Here is a 22,203-nt window from a genome sequence, read left to right as displayed (position 1 = left end):
CATAAATTTTTATATAATTAATAAATATATTAATATTTTTAATAATACTATTACTAATATTACTTATAATAATAATATTATTAATAAAAAGACTAGTAATAACACAGGATAAATAATAATATGATAAATGATAAATTTAATTAATAATAATGATAATAATAATCTTATTAACAATATTACTAGTTATAATAATATTAATATTATTAATGATAATAATATTAATAATAATAATATAACAACTTATACATATCAAATTTTATTACATAACTAAGTATATTAATTATATATATTGAAGCAAATAAACTCAAAGTATACATTTACTACTTTGTTAACGTTGATAATTATGTTCAAATTTATCTACTTTCAATATACTCTCTGTAATTAACTAAACAGTTTTAATTAATAAATTTTAAATTATCTTAAGTTATCTTTCATTATAACTAAATCACACAATAACTTAATTTATAATATATAATTATTTACATATACATTTCTATTTACAAATGGTGGTTCGTGAATCGTCGAGAATGGTCAATGGTTAACTGGATATATTAAAACAGTTCAAAAATTTTGATATTCAACATTACAGACTTTGCTTATCGTGCCGATTTCATATTAAGATCAAGTTTAAATTTGGTTAAAAAATTTCGGGTCGTCACAGTACCTACCCGTTAAAGAAATTTCGTCCCGAAATTTGATCGAGGTCGTCATGGCTAACGATAAAAATGTTTTCATGACGAATATGAGTCGATAAATAGAATTTTATCATCATTGACTAATGTGGATAAAGTAATTCGATTACTTGGAGAGTATGAGTGAAGCTATCACAAAAGATTGAGGTAGAGATTTAACTTTTAACGTAATCACAGTGAATTTCCGAAATTCAAGGAATTTAAAGGAAATCTTCGTAATAAGATTTGATTCTTAAGGAAATTAGAATCCTGTTTGGTTAAATGCGGTGATCTGTCTCGATTGCTTTGTCTGATATTTCACTATAAATTCACCCTCTTCGTTTACTTTGTATTTTGGAGTTCCATACCCTTGTTTTCTATTCCCGACTTTAAGTCAAGCGAATAATGGTCCAGAATTCGTAGGTATGAAGTTTCAAATGAACATGATTAATGTTCTAAGAGAGATTGTAATCGCATGATCTTGATTGGTTAAATTACCAAAATTCAAGAGAAAGATAGAACTATCAAGAAAAATGTTCTTGATATGTTTATAGATTAGACAGAATGTAAAAGTTGTGTAACATGGCACATGATGACATTATAGTCTGTGAATCATCACGTTCCATTAGAAACTCAGCATGACTTACTGTAATATAATCACGTTGATCAATTGTCATTATATTATACTAACTCATGCTTCAGTTCCCAACACCACTTCAAAAACATTCATATTTTAAGTTCGCATTTTCCAGAATTTAGAAACTAAAATGGTTTCCTTTCTGATGTGATGCAGATAGCGCGAAAAGATAATTGATTCAAGATAAGAATAGTTATGAAGATATCTTCAGAAATATCAAGGATATTTATAATGAAAGATACGATGATATCATAGAATTTCTAACATCGATGGATGATGATGAAGATTTGTCCGTAAAGGTTTAGAATCAAGAGCAAGGTATTCGATAATAATTTCGGCAGACACTGAATCATTTGGATTCTTTATGTACAAGTTTAGTCCTTGTGATCTGTTCAGAGTCTCTTTCATGGTTTGCTCAATTTGTTTATCAAAATTTGTGAGCTTTTTCAACACTCCAATCTTTATCATTAAACTTTTGACTGTTAAGGCAGTCTTTAGTTTTCACTGTTTCATCAGCTTTTTCAGAACTCAGAGATCTGATTTGTAAGCTAGAGTGCTTTTCAGGAATTCAGAGATTTCGAATTGAAATTCATCAGTCCAGAAGATATACGTTATATATAGATATATAACTATTGATGTAGGAACGCTGCGAAAATCGATAATTAATGATTAATGCTTCTCAGTATTTTGTATGGAAATTCTCGTTACAAGATGCGGATGAGTTCATGATAAAACTTCAATAGATAAATATAGTGATTTGTCGGAGGGATTTAAGTCAAGGAGCAACGAGGTTGCTGGTACGTCTGTTGGTAATATGTTGGAATATAAAAGGTTCCCCGGTAACAATAAAAATAGCACGCATATATATCAAAGTTATAATAAGGTTGTTTCGAACGAAAATTCGAAGTTGACTTGCTGAAGCTGTGACAAAATTGGCTAATTTGAAAAAGAATTTCAGTGTTATTTTCGGTAATAACAATGCCAAAGGAGCTAGCACAGATACTTATTAAACATTTACTTAGTTTCCGAGAGTTTTTCAGGTGCATAACTATATGCATCAATCTTTTCTTCCGTAGATGAAGTGCGGTTGGTTCATCCTCTCGATTGAGGTGTTTTCAAGAATCATGAAAGGTTTGAATGTAGTTTGTAATCGTCAAGATACAAATGAGGTTTAAGATGAAATCAAGTGGCAAACTTGAAGAATTGTTTAGTTTCATATGTTATAATCAATATTTTAATTCATTTTAATTGTCCAATGTTGGCAGTCCACAGTTAGCAGTCCACAATTGGTAATCCAATAATTCATATATAGTTTAATATATAATATTCGAATTAATTAATACATATTCGTGACCCATTGTATACATGTCTCAAACTCGATCACAACTCAAAGTATATATATTATTGTAGAATCAACCTCAACCCTGTATAGCTAATTCGAACATTACTGCATATAGAGTGTCTATGGTTATTCCAAATAATATATATAGATGCGTCGATATGATATGTCAAAACCTTGTATACGTGTCCCGATATTTAAAGTGCGTAAAATAAATAACATAAATTAAATGACGCTAAATAAAATTGCGAGAATTAAAATTGCGATAAATAAATATAATAAGGAATTAACAGTTAGCTAGGAACAGTTAGCTAGGACTTTGTTAGCGTGGATTCTTAACAAAATTTCTCATAGTTAATTTGTTTGTTTCTAACAAATTTTATTTGTCCAATGTTTTCTTCATTATGCCACTTGTTGGATTCTGATAGGTCAAAATCCAAATATGAAATTGAATGAAAATGGTTATTCTGCGGTGAACGGATACGTATATCTGTGGATGTAAGTAGGATAGTAAATGACTGTTGAATCATAATCGAAGAATGTACAGTGTAACTGATTAATGTACAATCTAAATATTCCTCGGGTATTACCTACCCGTTAAAATATTTTTACCATTAACAGTTTGTACAAAAGAATTTTTAATTACAATCTTTATGAAAATATACTTGCATATATATTTTCTTCAGATGTAATCATGGATTTAATGAGTTAATATGATATTGATCTCATTTGATTTACCATTAGAATTAGAATATATAATCTCTAAAACATTAGAAATTACATAATCGTTATGCAGAACGAAGATAAATGATGTAGAACAATTTGTAGAACGATGATTAAGTTCGAGGTATGGATTGTGATGTTGAGACGTGTGTTGTTGATGGTACGGGTGTTGTTGCTGGTGGTTCTGTTAATGTCGGTAATGTTGCTGAAGCTGATAAGTTTTGAACCATATTCTCCAAATTGATTATTCGAGCACGAAGCTCGTTGACTTCTTCTATTATTCCGGGATGATTGTCGGTCGGAATGAGCAGATGAGTAAGGTTTAGAATTTTAAATATGATTTAATCGTGGCGAGGTATTCGGGAACTGAGGGTGAAAATGGTGTTTCAATTTGGTCAAAAAGAAAGGAGCAATACGAGCTGAATTTGAATTGCTCAATAAAAGAAAAGTTTTCGGACCTATCATTCTCACACCTAAAAATGTGAAACCCGTGGGTTATAGATGGATTTTTGTACGAAAAAGAAATGAGAAAATAAATTACAAGGTACAAAGCTAGACTTTTAGCTCAAGGTTTTTCTCAAAGACCAGGTATTGATTATGAGGAAACTTATTCTACTGTTATGGATGCAATTACTTTTAGATACTTAATCAGTCTGACAGTTTCTAAAAATTTATAAATGCACTTCATGGATGTTGTTACTGCTTATTTATATGGATAACTTGATAATGATATATATATGAAGATAACTGAAGGATTTAAGGTATCAGACGCATTCAATGCAAAACCCAAGGAAATGTATTCGATTAAATTACAAAGATCTTTATATGGGTTGAAATAATCGGGACGTATGTGGTACAACTAATTACTTGATTAGCAAAGGGTATACAAATAACATTATATGCCCATGTGTTTTCATTAAGGAAACAACATCTGGATATGTAATCATTGTTGTGTATGTTGATGATCTTAACATCAGAGGAACAAATAAAGAGATCCATGAAGCAATTTAACTTTTAAAGAAAAAATTTGAAATGAAAGATCTCAGAAAAACTAAGTATTGCCTTGATTTACAAATTGAGCATATGCCTAATGGTTTACTTGTACATCAAACAACATATACTGAAAATATTTTGAAACGTTTCAATATGGACAAGGCAAAACCATTAAGTACTCCTATGGTTGTTAGATTACTCAATGTTGAAGCTGGTCCATTTTGTCCGTGTGAAGATCATGAAGATATTCTTGGACCAGAAGTACAATATCTTAGTGCAATTGGAGCTCTTATGTATCTTAAAAATTGTACAAGACCTTCCATTTATTTTGCAGTTAATTGTTGGCAAGGTTCAACTTAGCTCCCACCAAAAGACACTGGAGTGGGATCAAACATATATTTCGATACCTTCGAGGAACTACTGACTTAGGATTATTTTATTCTAACAATTCAAAACAAGATTTGGTTGGTTATGTAGATGCATGTTATTTATCTGATCCTCATAAGCTAAGTCTCAAAATGGATATGTATTCCTACATGGAGATACCGCAATTTCATGGCGTTCCTAGAAACAAACACTTGTTGCTACATCCTCAAATCACGCTGAAGTCATAGCATTACATGAAACTACTCGGGAATGTGTTTGGTTGAGATCAATGACACAACTCATTACTGATTATTGTGGACTAGAACATGATAAAAGTCCAACAATTATTCATGAAGATAATGTCGCTTGCATATCATAGATTAATGAAGGATATATCAAAAGTGATCAAACAAAACATATACCTCCAAGGTTCTTCTCATATACTCAAGATCTTATTAAGGACAACCAGATTGAAATGAGATATGTTCAGTCCAGTAAAAACTCTGCTGATCTTTTTACCAAAGCACTACCAACTGCTATTTTCATAACACACGTTCATAACATTGGCATGAGACATGTTCATAAGATGTAAAAGCTGAGGCGATGACTACTTGAGGGGGAGTCAACTCTATGCTGCACTCTTTTTTCCTTAGCTAAAGTTTTTTTTTCCACTGGGTTTTCTTTAGCAAGGTTTTTAACGAGGCAATATTAGTTGTTCACAAATAAAATTGTTATCCAAGGGAGAGTGTTATGAAACTAAGAAGTCAAGTAAAGTGGCTGACAATTTGTGTTGCTTTATCTCTTTACTATTTATGTATTGAAAATATGGGTATTGTACAATATATCTTATGCACTATAAATATGCATAAAATGGAAGTGTAAGATGTGCACCAATTTCATATATATATAAAATATATACTCCATTTTCTCTTTATTAGTAATATATTGTCAATTATCTGACCATTAAAGGTAGTTATAAACTCCTAAATTATAACAATCTATCATTTAAAAACTTTAATAAATAGAAAGTCGAAAAACTTTCATTTAAAAATAATAGAACTTAAAATCACTACAAGATAAATAAGAAAAACAACTAGGACGAAGCATAAGGAAATCACCAATAAAACTAAACCCCACTAGACCGAGCTAACGACCTAGCAAAAGTAAAATGAAAATTCAAAACATCTAACCGAGAAAGTTATCGAGCGTACATAACTCAAACATAAACGCTTACAACTAGAACACAAACACATTAAGCTACCTAAGATCATCAAAAGGATGAATTGAACACACTACTCTTTATATTAATTACTCTCTATGTCCTAAAAACTGTTGATTACTCTATTATTATTTATTCAACACATTTGTATTTATATCCCAAAAAAAAAAACTACTAATACTAACCACATTGTGTACATGAAATTTTCTTTTCGTTAAAAACGCGCATTCCATTAGGTACACTAAATACTAACCACATGTCTCCAAACAACCCCGTAGTAACGCGTTTTTAATTCTATAAATACATAAAGCTACATTAAAAAAAAAAAGGTGTTGCTAGCCGCAACATCGCGCGGCCGGCTCTTTACTAGTACCAAATAATTAGTACTCTACTAATAGATAATACAAAATTAAGATTGTAGGTCAAAAGTTCCCGCCATTGTGTACATTTCTTGGCGCCACTACTTGCCCCAATTTCCTTTCGCAATTGAAAACACATCTACTGACCTAGGGTTCAGCCGTAGCACCACCGTGAATTGATCATCAAATCAATTCGATCAACATGAATTCCGCTGCGCAAGTAGCTCATCTGCTCAACAACACGCTCAGCGCTGACGGTGAAGTTCGCTGTTCCGCCACCGATGCTCTCGACCGCCTCTCTCAAAACCCCGATTTCTCGTTCGCTTTGATCTCCATCGCCGTCGGTCTGTATTACTTTAATTGAGTAGCTAACTTCACCATATATACGTACATATGTGTATATATATTTATATATCAATTTTATTGTGTCTTTTGCTGTAGCTACTTATAGACGTGCAGTTTTTTACTCATGCTATGTAAAATTATCGACTTATTATGTTAGGAAGTGGATATATAGGTGTAATAACGTATGTTTAATATAATTATTGTTTACACTAGTAGTCCTACAGTTGACTGTATTTAAAAACTTGCGGTAATAAAATAATTAAAGGTCGGAAAAACTAAAAATTGTTTGTGGATTTATATATACTTTCAATTAATATTATAATTTTTTGTAGGAAAACCAAAAGTTTTTTTGTTGTTGTTGGATTTTGTTAAATTAATTCTCAGTAAATCTACCACCGGATTGCACATATTCAATTGTATTGGTTTTTGCATACAAGTTAGAATCTAATATGTATCATACATTGAGATTATTTATATATAGAAATTGGGGCAGGTAATAATAGCAAGTAATTAGTATGATAATTAGTACAAGTAAGTGAATTTCATAACATATGTAGGTGGGGAGAATCAAAGTCAAAGTATTGCTGCTGCAACATATTTAAAGAACTTCACAAGGCGGAATACGATTGAAAGTGGGGCAGCTTCAAGAGTGAGTAAGGAGTTTAAAGACGTGCTTGTGCGCTCTTTGCTTCAAGCAGAACCTGCAATCTTGAAAATTCTAATTGAAGCGGTAGGTCTATTTCCTGTTGTCATTATATTTCGTTGTGGGCAGTTGCTGATATTTTCTGGTGCAGTTTCGTCCAATTGTTGATGCTGAGTTTGTGAAGCAAAATGTGTGGCCTGAACTGGTACCTGAGCTGAGATCAGTAATTCAAGATAGTGATCTGGTTAATAGAAATGGGAATTCTACATGGAAGACCATCAACGCGCTTACAGTTCTCCAGTCAGTGATCAGACCATTTCAGGTTCTCTTAAAAATCTTTATACTGACTACTATATTGTTAAATATCTCATGCATTGTATCCTATTAGGTACAATTAACATGTTCATAGAAACTAGTGGTGAAAATTTCCTAATTATTTTGAACCTGAAAATGGTACTAGTTTTATGTAGCTATCTATAACTATGTCTAACGGTCTAATTATGTCTTCTATCTGGCAGTACTTTTTGAATCCGAGATTGGCAAAGGAGCCAGTTCCTTCGCAACTTGAACTAATTGCCCAAGAAATTATAGTACCTTTGATTTCAGTGTTTCATCAATTTGTTGAAGATCTGTGTATTCAAAATAAAACTGCAATGGATGCTGAAAAGAGTCTTATCATAATGACCAAGTGCATCTATTATGCTGTAAGTATACAATTTAGCAGCTAACTAAGACAGAATATTCGTTTATCATTGACTAAATTTTGGAAATTTTAACAAGGTATTCAAAATAGAACTAATAATTGATGCTTAGAGTAGGCTATATTGTGCAAATTCATGCATTAGAAATACATTTTGCAGATATCTCTGTTATGTTATTCTATTCTTTATAATCATAAAAATAACGCTATGTTAAGATACATAGGCAGCTACTGGTATGGTATGAGATTCAACTATGACTCATGCGTATCTCGATTGCCATGTTATGTATAGAATATAGACATATAGTTATCATAGCTTGAAATAAACTGCATTTGTATATTTATATCATGCTTTCTTTACTTTGTCGGGATTTAATTCTGTAGGTGAGGTCGCATATGCCATCTGCCTTGGTCCCTTTGCTCCCTTCTCTTTGTCGGGATTTAATTCGCATCCTACACTCTGTAAGATTTGATATTTGTGAAGATGAATACACGCTGAGATTGAAGAATGCAAAGAGAAGTTTGCTTATTTTCAGTGCTCTTATCACCCGACATAGGAAGTTTACTGATAAGTAATGCATTAACATTAATCTCTACTAAGATGTTGTTAATGTGTCCATCACTACTCACTTTGTTCAACCTTGTTTCACAGACTCATGCCAGACATTCTAAATTCAGTTGTGAAACTAGTCAAGCTGAAAACTGACTTCAGTGTAAGAATTTACTTCATACATTTTGTACAAGATTGAACATGTAACTCAAGTTACAATTTCACTAGATATAGTAACATCTGGAGAATTTGATTTGGGCTTACTTTTAGCAGCATTTTAGTCTTTGATATGGTAGCTTGTTAATTTGATCTGTTATATACAGCAACTGGATACTTTGGCAGAGAGGGTTGTGTCTTTAGCTTTTGATGTTATATCTCGCCTACTAGAAACAGGCCCAGTAAGTTTAACTGAGAACATCAGCTGTCAAATTATGTCCATATATCTTTTTCTGACATCTGAATCACCACTATTTTGAAATAGGGATGGAGGCTTGTTTCACCACACTTTTCATCTTTATTGGAGTCTGCAATTTTTCCAGCAATTGTAATGAATGAAAAGGTATGGTGTCTCATTTTGATTTCACATGCTAAATAGTTTGGGCACTGCTTTATGAATCAATATGTTAGATGCAAGTAAGAATATTCAAAAATAGTTGTATTCTTCTTGTGGGAACATTTGTATGTAGGATATTACAGAATGGGAAGAAGATTCAGATGAGTACATAAGAAAGAATCTTCCTTCTGAATTGGTATTTACTTATTTTATCTTTTATATTATCTTTTGTAAATGAGTCAGCTTCTTTGACCTTTTTTTGTATGGCAGGAAGAAATTTCTGGATTGAGAGAGGACTTATTCACTCCAAGAAAAAGTGCATTGAACTTACTTGGTGTTATTTCAATATCAAAGGTCAGTTATATTTGTATGTGCTCACCTTCATATTAATAAATTTTTGAATGGCATTAAATTATGCTTGCAGGGCCCTCCAGTTGTGGCTTCAGTGACATCTAAGCGTAAAAAAGGTGAAAAAAACAAACAAAAAGGTCGCAGTTCTATGGGAGAGTTGTTGGTGCTCCCGTTTTTGTCCAAGTTTCCTATTCCAATTGATGTCAATGCAACATCAACGAAGACTACAGATGAGTAAGTTCAAGTCCTTCACTAGTTCTAGCTGTAATTGTGATCTTTAGTAGAAAACCGTGCATCTTAACTTTTGATATTGTTCAAAATGTGCATACTTTAGTATAAAAAAGCTATCCATGTTAAACTGTGAACTTGTTAACAGTTTTAAGCTGGTAGAGCAACAACATTTTCCTCCATCAATTACACACTTTATTATATTTTACTGTTTCACTCTATATATATGCAACACTGATTAGCAACGAAGGGATGATGTTTTCAGAAATTCATACATATACATGCTTGATGCTTGTATATTTGTACCTTTTTCAATGTAGCTAGTATTTGAAATATGGAAAATTGTTTAAGATTGATATTATGTTAATTTACTTTAATGTTTGTTTCATAAAATGGGTATTTTCCGAGATTCTTATTCTACCTTTATAAAATATCGCTTATAACTTTCTAGTTATTTCACTTGTGACAGTTATTATGGCGTTCTGATGGCATATGGAAGCCTCGTAGATGTAAGGATATTTCTGTCAGATCTGGTGTATTATTATTTATGAAAATTCGTAGGCATCACAAAAGCATCACTTTTGTGGCGCCAATTCATTATAATGCATACCTTCTTGAATACCGTTACAGTTTTTAACTTATTTTTGTTCTCAGTTTCTAAGGGAGCAGAAACCTGCATACACAACCACACTTATAAAATCCCGGGTGCTTCCATTGTACAATGCATCTTTCTGTCATCCTTATTTGGTTGCTTCTGCTAACTGGATACTTGGAGAGCTTGTTTCATGTATTCCCGAAGTTAGTAATTTTAATAACTCCACTATAATCATGTATTCCTAATTCCTTGTTTCATATGATATATATTTACCTGATTGAGTCTACTGAAGCTTTTATTAAATCTCTTAAATACAGATGGCAAGTTTAAATTATATTCTCATGAATGGGTTGATTTGATTTATTATTAATCTCTGATGGGTGAAGAAAGTAATTAATTTTTAAAGAACTAAAATTCAAATAACAAAAAGGTGTTTCAGATCAATCCAATCATTACCAATAATTATCTTATATTTTTTCCGACCTGCCTATTAATGAGGTTCTTCCTTATATGAATTTCAGGAAATGAGTTCGGATGTCTATACCTCCTTGTTAAAAGCTCTGACAATGGTAGATACAGAGGATATATCATGCTACCCTGTACGAGTATCTGCTGCTGGTGCAATTGCTCAACTTGCTGAGGTGTGTAGCTTTGATTCGCAGTCATGTCATTGTGGGTCCCTTATGAATAAGATTCTCACTTTAACTTTCTTTTTGCAGAATGAATTCTTTCCACCTGAGTGGCTACCAGTTCTTCAAATTGTTGTTGGTAAAATCAAAGATAACGATGAAGAAACATCCATTATGTTTGAGCTTCTTAAAACTTTGGTGGAGGCTGGAGGTGATACTGTTGCTCCTCATATACCACATATAATTGCACTGCTGGCTGAAGATATTCTGAAGCATATCCCTTCTAGTCCTGAGCCATGGCCACAAGTAAGCATATTGTTTATTCAACATACCTCTGAAATACTTTGTTATCGGTAGAAATACACCCTGTGATGTCATTATTTGAGGATCATATAATGCACATGCATTTATATTGTTTGCACTTCTGTTGCATGCTTTGTTAATTAAAAGATTATAATCACGTGCTGCTAGTTTTTACCAGCTTGAATGCTGCAACCACATATATTAGACTTTGCAACTTGGGTAAGGCAGTCTGGGTAAGAGGAGTATTTTTACTCATATGTACACGGCCTAACCGGGTTATTCTGTGACCGTTTGTGACCCTTTTCCCTGGGCCACCCTAAGATATATTGCCCTAAGATATGCCGTTAAAAGATACTGATTCTGGCTCCACTGCAGGTGGTTGAACGAGGTTTTGCAACATTATCGGTTATTTCACAGTGTTGGGAAGAATCTTTGCCTGAGGAGGAGGAGAATGTTGTAACTAATAATGTTGCCGTTGTTGGTCGAGCCACCATTGCCAAAGCTTTTACAGATCTCTTGCAAAGGGCTTGGGTCACACCTGCAGAAATGGTTGGTTTTATTAATTTCATTGTAATTTATAATACTTCTTTTAGAGAAGAAAAAACCTGGTGGTCCGACAGGATGGGTAATGGGTCAAGAAGTTTGAGTCAGAGCAGGTGATTTCTTGTATGGGTCGAAGTGGGTTGGGCCGATAGTGCTGGCAACAAACACTTCTCTTGAATTTTAGTTTATGTTTTATGATTAGTTAACATGTTGCATATGATTACAAAATATAATATATTTTCAAGAATAATTTTTATTAAAGATAATTGATGTATGAGGTTCAATTGCAACAAAACTATAGTCTAGGGGGTGCCTATTGATCCGTTAAAACCATTTGGTTGTTTCTCTTATATTAGGGTGTTTAGACTTGCTACTTAGTGAAGGTTATTTAATCACAATGCTTGAAAAACACATATTCAGAAAGTAGTGTTTGGAAGATTATAAGGAACAGTAATTATTTTCGTTTTCTTGGAGAGAAAGCGCACTTTGTCAAAACCCGCTGTTTAAAAGCGCCGTTTGTTAACAAAGAATATGTCTTACACAATCTCAAGCACCCCGTACATTCGTATTACCCATTTAACCTGTTGGAGATGACCATAAAGTCATAAACAGAATGTCATTTATGATTTTTTTTTTTTTTTTTTTTTTTGACCATGTCATTAATGTTTAAATGGGTAACAAAGCCACTTTTAGTTTCTATATTAATAGTAGGTGCCATGAGGAATTAGTCTTTTAGTTTCTATATTAATAGTAGGTGCCATGAGGAATTAGTGTATCTATAACCATCCTTCACTTTAGTCGTCATTTGACTTGTTTGCAATGTGAATTGTCAGATGGGCGAAGTTACAGAATTGGCCCCTTCTTGCTGCATAGATGATTCATCAACATTACTCAAATACATCATGTCTGATGTTAATGAAAATGATGATGTTCAAAAGCAAAATGTCTCACAGCTCTTACTAATTTGGTCTGATCTGATTTCAAACTGGTCTGATTGGGAAGAAGAGGAGGATTTATCCATCTTCAATTGCATCAAAGAAGCTGCTTATCTCCACAAAAGAGTCTCTTTAACAAACTTCATTATCGGGTCAACAAGTCAACGTTCCATTATCGAAGGAATTTCTGGGTTTGTCAGCAACGCATTTTCACAGTATCCATCTGCAATATATAGAGCCTCTTCATCCGTTCATCTACTCTTACATCTTTCAGTTTATTCACCTGAAGAAGAGCATATAATGCATGCAGTGACCACTGCTTTCAGCCGCTCAGCCTTTGCTTGTTTTAAACTAAGACAAGAAAAACCTTCTCCTCTTTGGAAGCCATTACTGCTTGCTATTTCTTCGTGTTATTTATGTTATCCTGATATCGTTGAGCGCACATTGGAGGAGGATCAGCATGAAGGTTTCAGAACATGGGCCTTGGCTCTTTTCTCCATTTCTTCAAGCAAGTTTGAACATGGATTATCAACGGAGTCTGAAATTAAGTTAACCGGTAATCATCTCTAATCACTTTTTGCGTTTCTGTCTTTATCTTTTGTGTGCACTCCAAAGTGTCATCTTTCAGTTATTGTCTCCCTTAGAGGAGGAAAAATGAGTAGGTTGGTAACAGGTTTGGTACGGCTTGACGGGAAACACTTTCTTCATATGTATAGTGCCGGATAACATTTACTTGTATAATATTGTTCAAAAACAAAACCTTTTGTTTTTAAATAAACCATTTGTACGAGGATTTGTGCATTATAACTACATTGAGACTTTTAGCAACTTTCCCCTTCATGAGGCTCTTGGTCTTTAATTTTACCCATTTGACTAGTTAGAGATAAACATGCTTTGAATTAACCCATTTCTTATGTTTATGGGTCAAAATTGCCACTCCTAGTCTAATGATCTAAGCTGCATTACTATATCTTGCTAAATGTAATATCTACAACTAGTTCACATGCTAATTTGGTTAATTTCTCTTGCTTACCAATCAACAATTTTTCAACTTTCAGTGATGACGTTGGCAAAACTTATTACGCGGCTGCTTATGAGGAATCAGAGTAGTGGCTTGTTGTGGGAGTGCTTTGGTGCAGTTTTGGAAGCATCTGTACGGTTGAAAGAAATTCAAGAAGAGGATGAAGATGTTAACGGAAATGAAGATGAGAATACTACTGATGATGACAGTGACGACGCAGATGATGATGACGATGATGAGGTTTGACTTTTTGACCCTTAGTCTTCATATAACTCTCTTGTACCTGTCAGCAGCTAAATTTTCTGGTATCGTATAGCTTGAAGTATGATAAATGTTGGACAGCTATAGTTAGAATTGGCAACATCGACTGGTTCTGTTGAATTGAAAATGAATCAGGGTAATGGATCAAAATGGGTCAGGTTGGAACTTGGAACAGGTTATTTTAGGTACATATCCAAATAGGATGGTTCTGTTGAATTGACCAACCAACACTGTTTGCCACTATTTATTAATTTGTTTATTTAAAATAATTATTTTATTAATTATTACTACAAAGATAACAAAATGTATTAGTCGCTGTATGTGTTAGTAGAGTTTTGGCAAATTATAACCATTTCGACCCATTAAACCCCCACCCCCTTTTTCTACTTAAAAAGGAAATTACTCGGCCTGGAGATGAAACACATGTCAAATTGACCCATTCTTAATTAAATGGGTTGAAATTGCTACTTCGAGCTGTCACCCATGATCAGAAAACAAAACGCTTAAAACAGTGGAATTGCAAACTCATTATTCATGATTGTCCACCCTTTGGTGCTTCTATATATAATGGGAATATATGTTTGAAAAAGTTGCCAAATTGCACATGAAATGATATTTTGTGCAATTTGTTTTGATGGAATTGGGTAGCATGTTATTCATTTTATTAAGTACAGTATTTTCTTTGTTAGGATTCGGATGATGATGTGCATGAAGAAACTGAAGAAGAGTTTCTGGAGAGGTGTGCACAAGCAGCCATTGAGTTAGAGAACGGGACTGGTGTGGATGAAGTAGCCGAGGAAGATGAGGAACAAGAAATAGAATTGGGTAACCCCCTCCACTTGATCATTTCTGTTATTTAAACCACCTTAGCCATAGTTTCTGCCCAAAAAATCCTTTTCAGTCACAAAAAAAGACCATTGATGGAGTACCAAATACAAACAACAAAAGGTTTCAACTTGGAGGTGGCAAAATGGGCTGGGTTAAGTTGAGACACAAGTCCAAATGGATAATTTTTTTGACATAGGAGCAATTTTATTAGCTTTTCAGTATTCATGCCATTTTTTGCATTGTGGTGAAGAAGATTATTATTTTAATTATATTTGCGGCTTAAATAATAAAATGTTTGCAGGCGAGTTGGATGAAGTTGATGCGCTAAGCATTGTGCAATCCTTGATAGAAAGTAATCACCAACTACTTTTGCAAGGACCAAAATTACCGCAACAACTAGTTTCAAGCTTTGTTGACACCTTCCCTGAAAGTGCTGTGTTCTTTAAGCATAATCAGCCGTTTAGTAATCCACAATAACTGATGATGGTTTTTCTATACTGCTTTTCTTATTATTGTACCATATTTGTATTTAAAACGAGCACGGATTGCATGATTGCTGTTTATTTGAGATGACTGGTGAGGATTTTTTTTAAGTGGCCTGTGATTCTTTTTGTGAGAATATGAGAGTAGTGTTTGTATTACTTTAATGTTCGTATGTGCTTTGATATATACATACATGTTCTCGGCCCGAGTCAAAAACTTTATAGATCCAACAGATTTACTTATATATGCATATAAAGGTTGCGAGTAGCTAGTTGATTCGTTAGCAAGTGAACCTTGATTAACTAAACTTACAAATTTACATTCTTGTCAAAAGTATTTGGCTTTCATCAAAATTCTCATTCATATTTATTTATTTATATTGACACTTAGAGTATAAGAAGGCATGTCACAACTTAGAAGTTACAAGTGGACCCTATTGTAACCTCTTTTTCATTTTAAATTTTTTATAAAGGAATATTGATTGATTGTCGGTATGTGGAAAAAGGGCTGTATGCATAGTATATTCACTAAGTCAATGGTTGTGAGGTGGCTTTTATTAATTTTTTTCTCTTGTGAAAATGAGTTGGTTGGTATTATTAATTTATTTAATCTGTAATAACAAATCAAAATGTGTGATATACAAGGATTATTAAACATACTACCTCCGTCTCAATTAGATAGTCTTGTTTTTCTATTTTGAAATGTCTCAAATTAATAGTCTACTTTCATAAATAGAAAGGAAAGAGGATATTTGATTGGTGGATTTGGAGAGAAAAAATATTTCATTGGTAGATAAATGAAGTTAGTGAGATTTCCTAAAGCTGTGTGCCTTTTGTCTGTGGACTGGGACGGAGGAGAGTATAAGAATAAGTCAAACAATCCAATTGGCTAAACAAATCTAGTACATAAAATTCAATTAGTGTAGACTAGAGAAACGGCCAAAAGATGCTAAACATGAAACAAGTGAAAAATGGACGATTGCTGTTGCTGTTGCTGGTGGTGGTAGTAACGATGATAACCATGGCAGAACAAGTAACATCGCAGCAACCGACCAATATAAACAGCACCCTGATGAGATATTATTGTAGTGCGTACAAAGGAGTGAACGAAATCTATTTCTTTCAAAACCTCAACGCCACCCTTACTGGTCTCCGTCAGCAGTTAACCACCCGTCTCTATGCCAAAGCACGCACTTTGGTCAATAGTCAACCCGTATGGGGACGTGCTCAGTGCAGGGGATATCTTTCTTTATCAAACTGTCTGGATTGTTTCGACTATGCTGTCGATCAGATGAAGGTATGTGGGGCCGTCAACGGTGCTTCAGCTATTTACAGCGACTGCGAAGTCAGGTGCAAATATTAATCATGATGCAAACTGTATACACTCTATTTAACACTTTCAGATTTGACACAATAACTTTTTACAATCACTTTCTAGATACCGGAAATAGTTAAGATTTATGATTAGAATTTTTTGTTTTAAACTAGGTATGAAAGCTACGATTTCTACACCGAGATTAATAAACGGGATGGTGTGGTATTATGTAACAACTTAACTTTGCCTTGGCTAACAAGGTCCCGAAAGAAAGCAGGAAATTTATTATCAGATCTTCAGATTTCTGCACCAAGAACCCCCGATTTCTATGCACTTTCTACAAGGCAAGTAGCTGCTGATAGTAATGCAACCGTATACGCCATTGCCCAATGTGATCTAAACATAACCCAAAGTGTTTGTTCAGAATGCCTAAAACTGAAATCAAGAGATCTAGATAAATGTCTTCCTTCTATTTCGGGACGGGCATGGGAATATGGATGCTTCATGAGATACTCTACGACTCCATTTTTCGGACAAAACCAGACAACTGATATTACATCTCTCATTTCGAATAGTGAGACCTTCACTTTATCTTCAAATGATGCTTATCTACTATAGTACTAGCTAATAACTACTTTAACGACGAATAATATGGCAGATTCGTTCAAGAAGACATCCATTATTTTGGTGGTAGTTGGAGGTGTAAGCTTTCTACTTGTTGTACTTGCACTTTTCTTATGGTATGGAAGATTGAAATACAGAGGTAGAGACAAACAAGGTAACCAAACACAAGAGCACTAACAAGCTATAGAATATATCTAGTTATGTACAGTCAGCTTGTGCATTTTTGATATTGATATCTGATGTGTACATGTCTATGTGGACAATGTGTTACCTTAGACGCATCAGAAACGAAAGAAACAGGTACCTACAGTTATAAGCAATTGCAGTTGGCTACCAATAATTTCAGCAAAGAAAATCTCATAGGGAAAGGTGGTTTCGGTGAGGTATTCAAGGTAATATACAACTATTTATTCGAAAAACAATTTACTTTGTCAACTAACTGATTAATTTGGATGCAAGTTGAATTTTTATATATATCTAAATTTAGATTGACTGATATTCGTGACCTATGTCGTGATAGGCACTTCTTGATGATGATACAGTTGTGGCAGTTAAGAAGCTTAAAGTTGGACATGGAAAAGAAAAAATAGGATTTGAAAATGAAATATTACTTACAAGTCACATTCGCCATCGAAATCTTCTTTGTCTCCTAGGATGGTCCTGTAAAGAATCAGACCTTTTACTTGTTCTTGAATATATGCCGAATGGAAGCCTTGACACCTTCTTATGGGGTAAGTACATTATACACTGCAATTCACATAAATAAAACATCATAATTAAAAAGATTTTGGTATTAAATATAGGTGCAAAAAGGGGAGCCCTAAATTGGAAACAACGATATGAAATTATCTTAGGTATCGCTAGGGGTCTCGCTCATCTACACCAAGAATTTCTATTTAAAATTGTGCATAGAGATGTTAAATCAAGCAACATTCTTCTTGATGACAATTTTCAACCCAAAATAGCCGATTTTGGGCTGGCAAGGTTTCAACAACCGAACCAAACTCATGTTACCACCAAGTTTGCCGGGACGTTGTAAGTTTGATATACGAAACTTTTTTCCATACATTTTCTCATACTATCATATAATCAGAATATTTTGTAATCTGCTATTATACTAGGGGCTACACAGCGCCCGAATATGCACTTTATGGCGCTTTATCAGATAAAGTTGACATTTTCAGCTTTGGTATTGTAATTCTTGAAATCATAAGCGGCCAAAAATGCACTTCCATGAAGTATGATGGATCATATACCGAATGCCTCTTGGAACATGTAAGTTATGAGTTTTATACTTTTGTATTTTTAATTTGTTAATATAATCTTTAAATTGTTTTGATATAAAACCTGCAATATCGACAGGCATGGAAGTTGTATGAACATAAGGAACATATCAACTTAGTTGATAAGACAATCGATGAAAATGAATACGAAGACGTACATGTGATGCAGATCATTGAGATTGCTATGTTGTGCACTCAATCACCAGCTTCTAAAAGACCAACCATGTCTCAAGTTGTTTTGATGCTTCACAATGTTCCATCACTGGGAGAAATACAGATATCTAAACCTATTTTTATTAATCACAATAGGAAGATAGATATAAGATCTTTGCAGAATTCAATTGGCATTTGTAATGTTTAACAAATGCTAAAGGAGTTAGAAGCGAAGAATCGTCTATTATGATTAAGATTGTGCATATGTTAAACACAAAAACTTCAGGATAGACACCACTAAATTTAACTGTAGGACCTCATATATTTTTAGAATCTATTGTAACATCTGAATTACGATATATATTTTTGTTAGGAAACTCTTCTTTAGCTAAATAAAAGTTCAAATGAGAATCACAAATAGGTACATAACTGAGAAAACTAATAGATTTTAAGATCTTTCACATCTTATTATATATATTCAACCTCATGTAAATATTGACTTAAATTTATGTTAAAAATTAATAGGTTTGAAAACTCTCAAATTAAGTTTACAAATACATTAATATTTCTTTTTCATGTGTACAGATTTATTATATGAATGTACAACTTTAATATGCATTTTATGATGTCTAACATCAAATTGAGAGGCTTGTAGGGTGATCAATGACTACTACCCTCTCTTTAGTTCCTTATTTCATTGTCCAACTTACAAAAGGTGTTTTATCATGTTACAAACTGGATTTGAATCCATCGTATCAAACCAGACGTGCAAAAAGAAAATGACTAGTTAAACATGTTAGACAAAATATGTATGTAGTAAATGGTGCAGTTTAGCATATATATGAACCAAAACAAGATACGAATAAGAGAACGGATACTTATATGTTAATTACTACCACAAACATAAAAACACTAATTCAGTAGACAGCTTGTTCACAAGATGTAACAAATTTATATAATATATAATTCACAATATCAGCCCTCAGATTATTATTTATAATGAATAAAGAAGTAAAGATAAATATATATAGTCAAAAAAATAAACATTGAGTTGCCTCTATAGAACAAAATTAATGTTTTCCTTTACTAGCAATGTTGTTGGAAAGCCAATCCAGTCCCTCATATAGACCTTCCCCTGAAGTTGCACATGTGCTCTGAATATACCTGATTCACATCAATTTATACCATTATTCATTTTATAACTTAATTTATTTACCATGCTTAACATACATATGAATTATGTTGCACTTCCATTTTTTGACCCATTTGATGCATCTCCGTTTGGGCTAATACTTTATTTCAGAAAATAACCCGTTTGACCCGTTCATAAGTAAGTTGGTCCAAAGCGACATGTAACGTTTCAATTGTCAATGTGCTGGATAATTTACCAGTGTCGCTGTTGAAGAGATTGCAAGCCGAGCTTATCTGTGATTTCAGCAGCATTCATAGCGTTTGGCAGATCTTGTTTATTGGCAAAAACAAGCAATACTGCATCTTTCAGTTCATCCTATTTCACAAGCCCATTCAAAATTACCAAAAGCAACCGTTTTCAAATTTGAGTTTAATTTCAAAGTTAAACAGAGAATAAGCTAAGAAGTAATACCTCACTAAGCATTCGTTGTAGCTCATCTTTAGCCTCAATGATACGGTCACGATCATTACTATCAATCACAAAAATGAGACCTTGTGTGTTCTGAAAGTAGTGCCTCCACAAAGGTCGAATCTGCAAAAGTTGAAACACGCATTTGATTGAACATATTCTATAGTTGCCAACAACAAGCAGCTAATTTTTTTTTATAAGTTCAAATGCGGGAAGATGGGCGGGTTGGCTATTGGGTCAAAATGGGTATGGGTTGACGTGAAAACACTTTCTTTTTATCTGTTTTCATTTTGTAAATGAATAATTATAATTACAATTATAATATATAAATTATAAATTAAGACTAAGAAAACCATAGTAGTACAATAGTATTCAGTCCTTGAATAACACAGGCTGCATCTGCTTATAATACTCATTAGATGCCCTTCAACATGTTCTTCTCATTTGACATTTTCCAGTTATACCTACAACCAGTGGCGGATCTTGAACGAAATTACCAAGAGGGTTAAAATCGTTTCCTAAAATATTAGAAGGGCCCATATATAAAATTTTTAATCCCTACTAATAAAATTTACCGTATAAACCCAATTTTTATATATAATTATGGTAACAGTTCAATTTTTTTGGGAGGGCCTTGGCCCACCCATACCCCCCAAAGGTCCGCCCCTGCGTACAACTACCTCTCATGAGATTTGAACCCATGACCTCAAGATTTGATTGTTATTCGCCATTTATTGGAAAATAAACGTTTTTAATGACTCAGGAAGACGAATTAATAGTTCTCCTTGAATAAATATCAATTTTAGTAGTTAAAATACAAACTTACCTTGTCTTGACCACCAACATCCCATACAGTGAAGCTGATGTTCTTATACTCAACCGTCTCCACATTAAATCCTGCCACAATATGCATGCATATGATTCCAATATATTCCATCTATTTCCACTTTTCGAGAAGGAAAAAAAAAAAACAAGAAACATATGAGACTTGAATTCATCACCTATTAGTTTTTATCTAAACTTAGGTGTTGTTTGTTTTCCTGTCTGCAGACCTTATTATGTATTATGTCTGCGCGCTCGCAGACGTTTTCACTGCAGACAGTTTGTTTTTCTGAAGACATAAGATAAAATAATGTCTTATTATGTCTGCAGCCTCGCAGACTTAGAAATGTGCTTCTAAGTGCTGCAAACAGAATTAAGTTATGTTGCAGACATAAAAACAAACAGTCTTCATTATTCAGCATATAGACCTTCAGACCACATTTTCTTAACAGACATGGTCCGCAGATCTTCAGACAAAAACATCTTTATACTCTGTACGTTACAAGCATCAATATAGAAAATATGCAAACTCAAAGTTTAGGCTTAGTTGTATTGAAATGGAGTGTACCAATAGTAGGAATAGTAGTGACAACTTCTCCCAATTTGAGCTTGTACAAAATTGTGGTTTTACCGGCCGCATCAAGACCAACCATCAGAATGCGCATCTCTTTCTTAGCGAACAATCGCTTAAAGAGCTTGCTGAACGACAGACCCATCTTAAGATCTAACCAAAAAAACATATTCTTAATCATACATTCACCATGAAATAGTTAACAATTGACACCAAAACATTCAAACAAAATATCATAGCCAATGTATGTAAATGTCCTGACATCACCGGATATTGATGACATGGCAACATTACGTTCTATATATAATGTTACTTACTAGATTATATAGACATGTTTGAAGTGATATCACACTGAAGTTGGTACATTATTTAATTGGCAACTTTTAACATTGAAGATTATATATCTAATTGGGGAGTACAGGTGCTAATTAACCCATACAAAGAGGATAACTTAATTATACAAATTGAACGTCTTAACAACAACAACAACAATTTGGAAAAGAAAGAAAAAAAAGTGATGCAACATGATGTATTAATAAACAGAAACAATGGAATAATCAA

At 33.3% G+C, this 22,203-nt stretch overlaps 3 protein-coding genes across 3 annotated transcripts; 2 read left to right on the top strand and 1 right to left on the bottom strand.

The window, feature by feature from the left end:
• Positions 1-6,411: 6,411 nt before the first annotated feature.
• Positions 6,412-15,433, top strand: LOC139862101 (importin beta SMX1). The gene is made up of 20 exons (XM_071850655.1): positions 6,412-6,651; positions 7,210-7,382; positions 7,447-7,617; positions 7,814-7,999; positions 8,380-8,567; positions 8,648-8,708; positions 8,869-8,943; positions 9,027-9,104; positions 9,232-9,294; positions 9,369-9,452; positions 9,523-9,683; positions 10,147-10,186; positions 10,332-10,475; positions 10,794-10,913; positions 10,992-11,207; positions 11,580-11,753; positions 12,581-13,238; positions 13,741-13,943; positions 14,654-14,789; positions 15,094-15,433. The coding sequence occupies exons 1-20, from the start codon at positions 6,510-6,512 to the stop codon at positions 15,267-15,269; spliced, it is 3,249 nt and encodes a 1,082-aa protein (XP_071706756.1). The 5' UTR covers positions 6,412-6,509; the 3' UTR covers positions 15,270-15,433.
• Positions 15,434-16,234: 801 nt separating this feature from the next.
• LOC139886076 (cysteine-rich receptor-like protein kinase 2) lies at positions 16,235-18,857 on the top strand. Its single transcript, XM_071869822.1, has 8 exons — positions 16,235-16,624; positions 16,763-17,163; positions 17,248-17,367; positions 17,490-17,605; positions 17,734-17,944; positions 18,017-18,248; positions 18,335-18,488; positions 18,576-18,857. Exons 1-8 carry the CDS (start codon positions 16,287-16,289, stop codon positions 18,855-18,857), a joined length of 1,854 nt encoding a protein of 617 aa, XP_071725923.1. The 5' UTR covers positions 16,235-16,286.
• Positions 18,858-19,719: 862 nt separating this feature from the next.
• LOC139862092 (ADP-ribosylation factor 1-like) lies at positions 19,720-21,787 on the bottom strand. Its single transcript, XM_071850645.1, has 5 exons — positions 21,640-21,787; positions 21,076-21,146; positions 20,253-20,372; positions 20,038-20,156; positions 19,720-19,813 (listed from the first exon to the last, which is right to left on the bottom strand). Exons 1-5 carry the CDS (start codon positions 21,785-21,787, stop codon positions 19,720-19,722), a joined length of 552 nt encoding a protein of 183 aa, XP_071706746.1.
• Positions 21,788-22,203: the final 416 nt, after the last annotated feature.

The sequence above is a fragment of the Rutidosis leptorrhynchoides genome, chromosome 1, assembly GCF_046630445.1.
Source record: "Rutidosis leptorrhynchoides isolate AG116_Rl617_1_P2 chromosome 1, CSIRO_AGI_Rlap_v1, whole genome shotgun sequence".
Lineage (NCBI taxonomy): Eukaryota > Viridiplantae > Streptophyta > Magnoliopsida > Asterales > Asteraceae > Rutidosis > Rutidosis leptorrhynchoides.
This window is presented reverse-complemented; position numbering and strand designations above follow the sequence as displayed.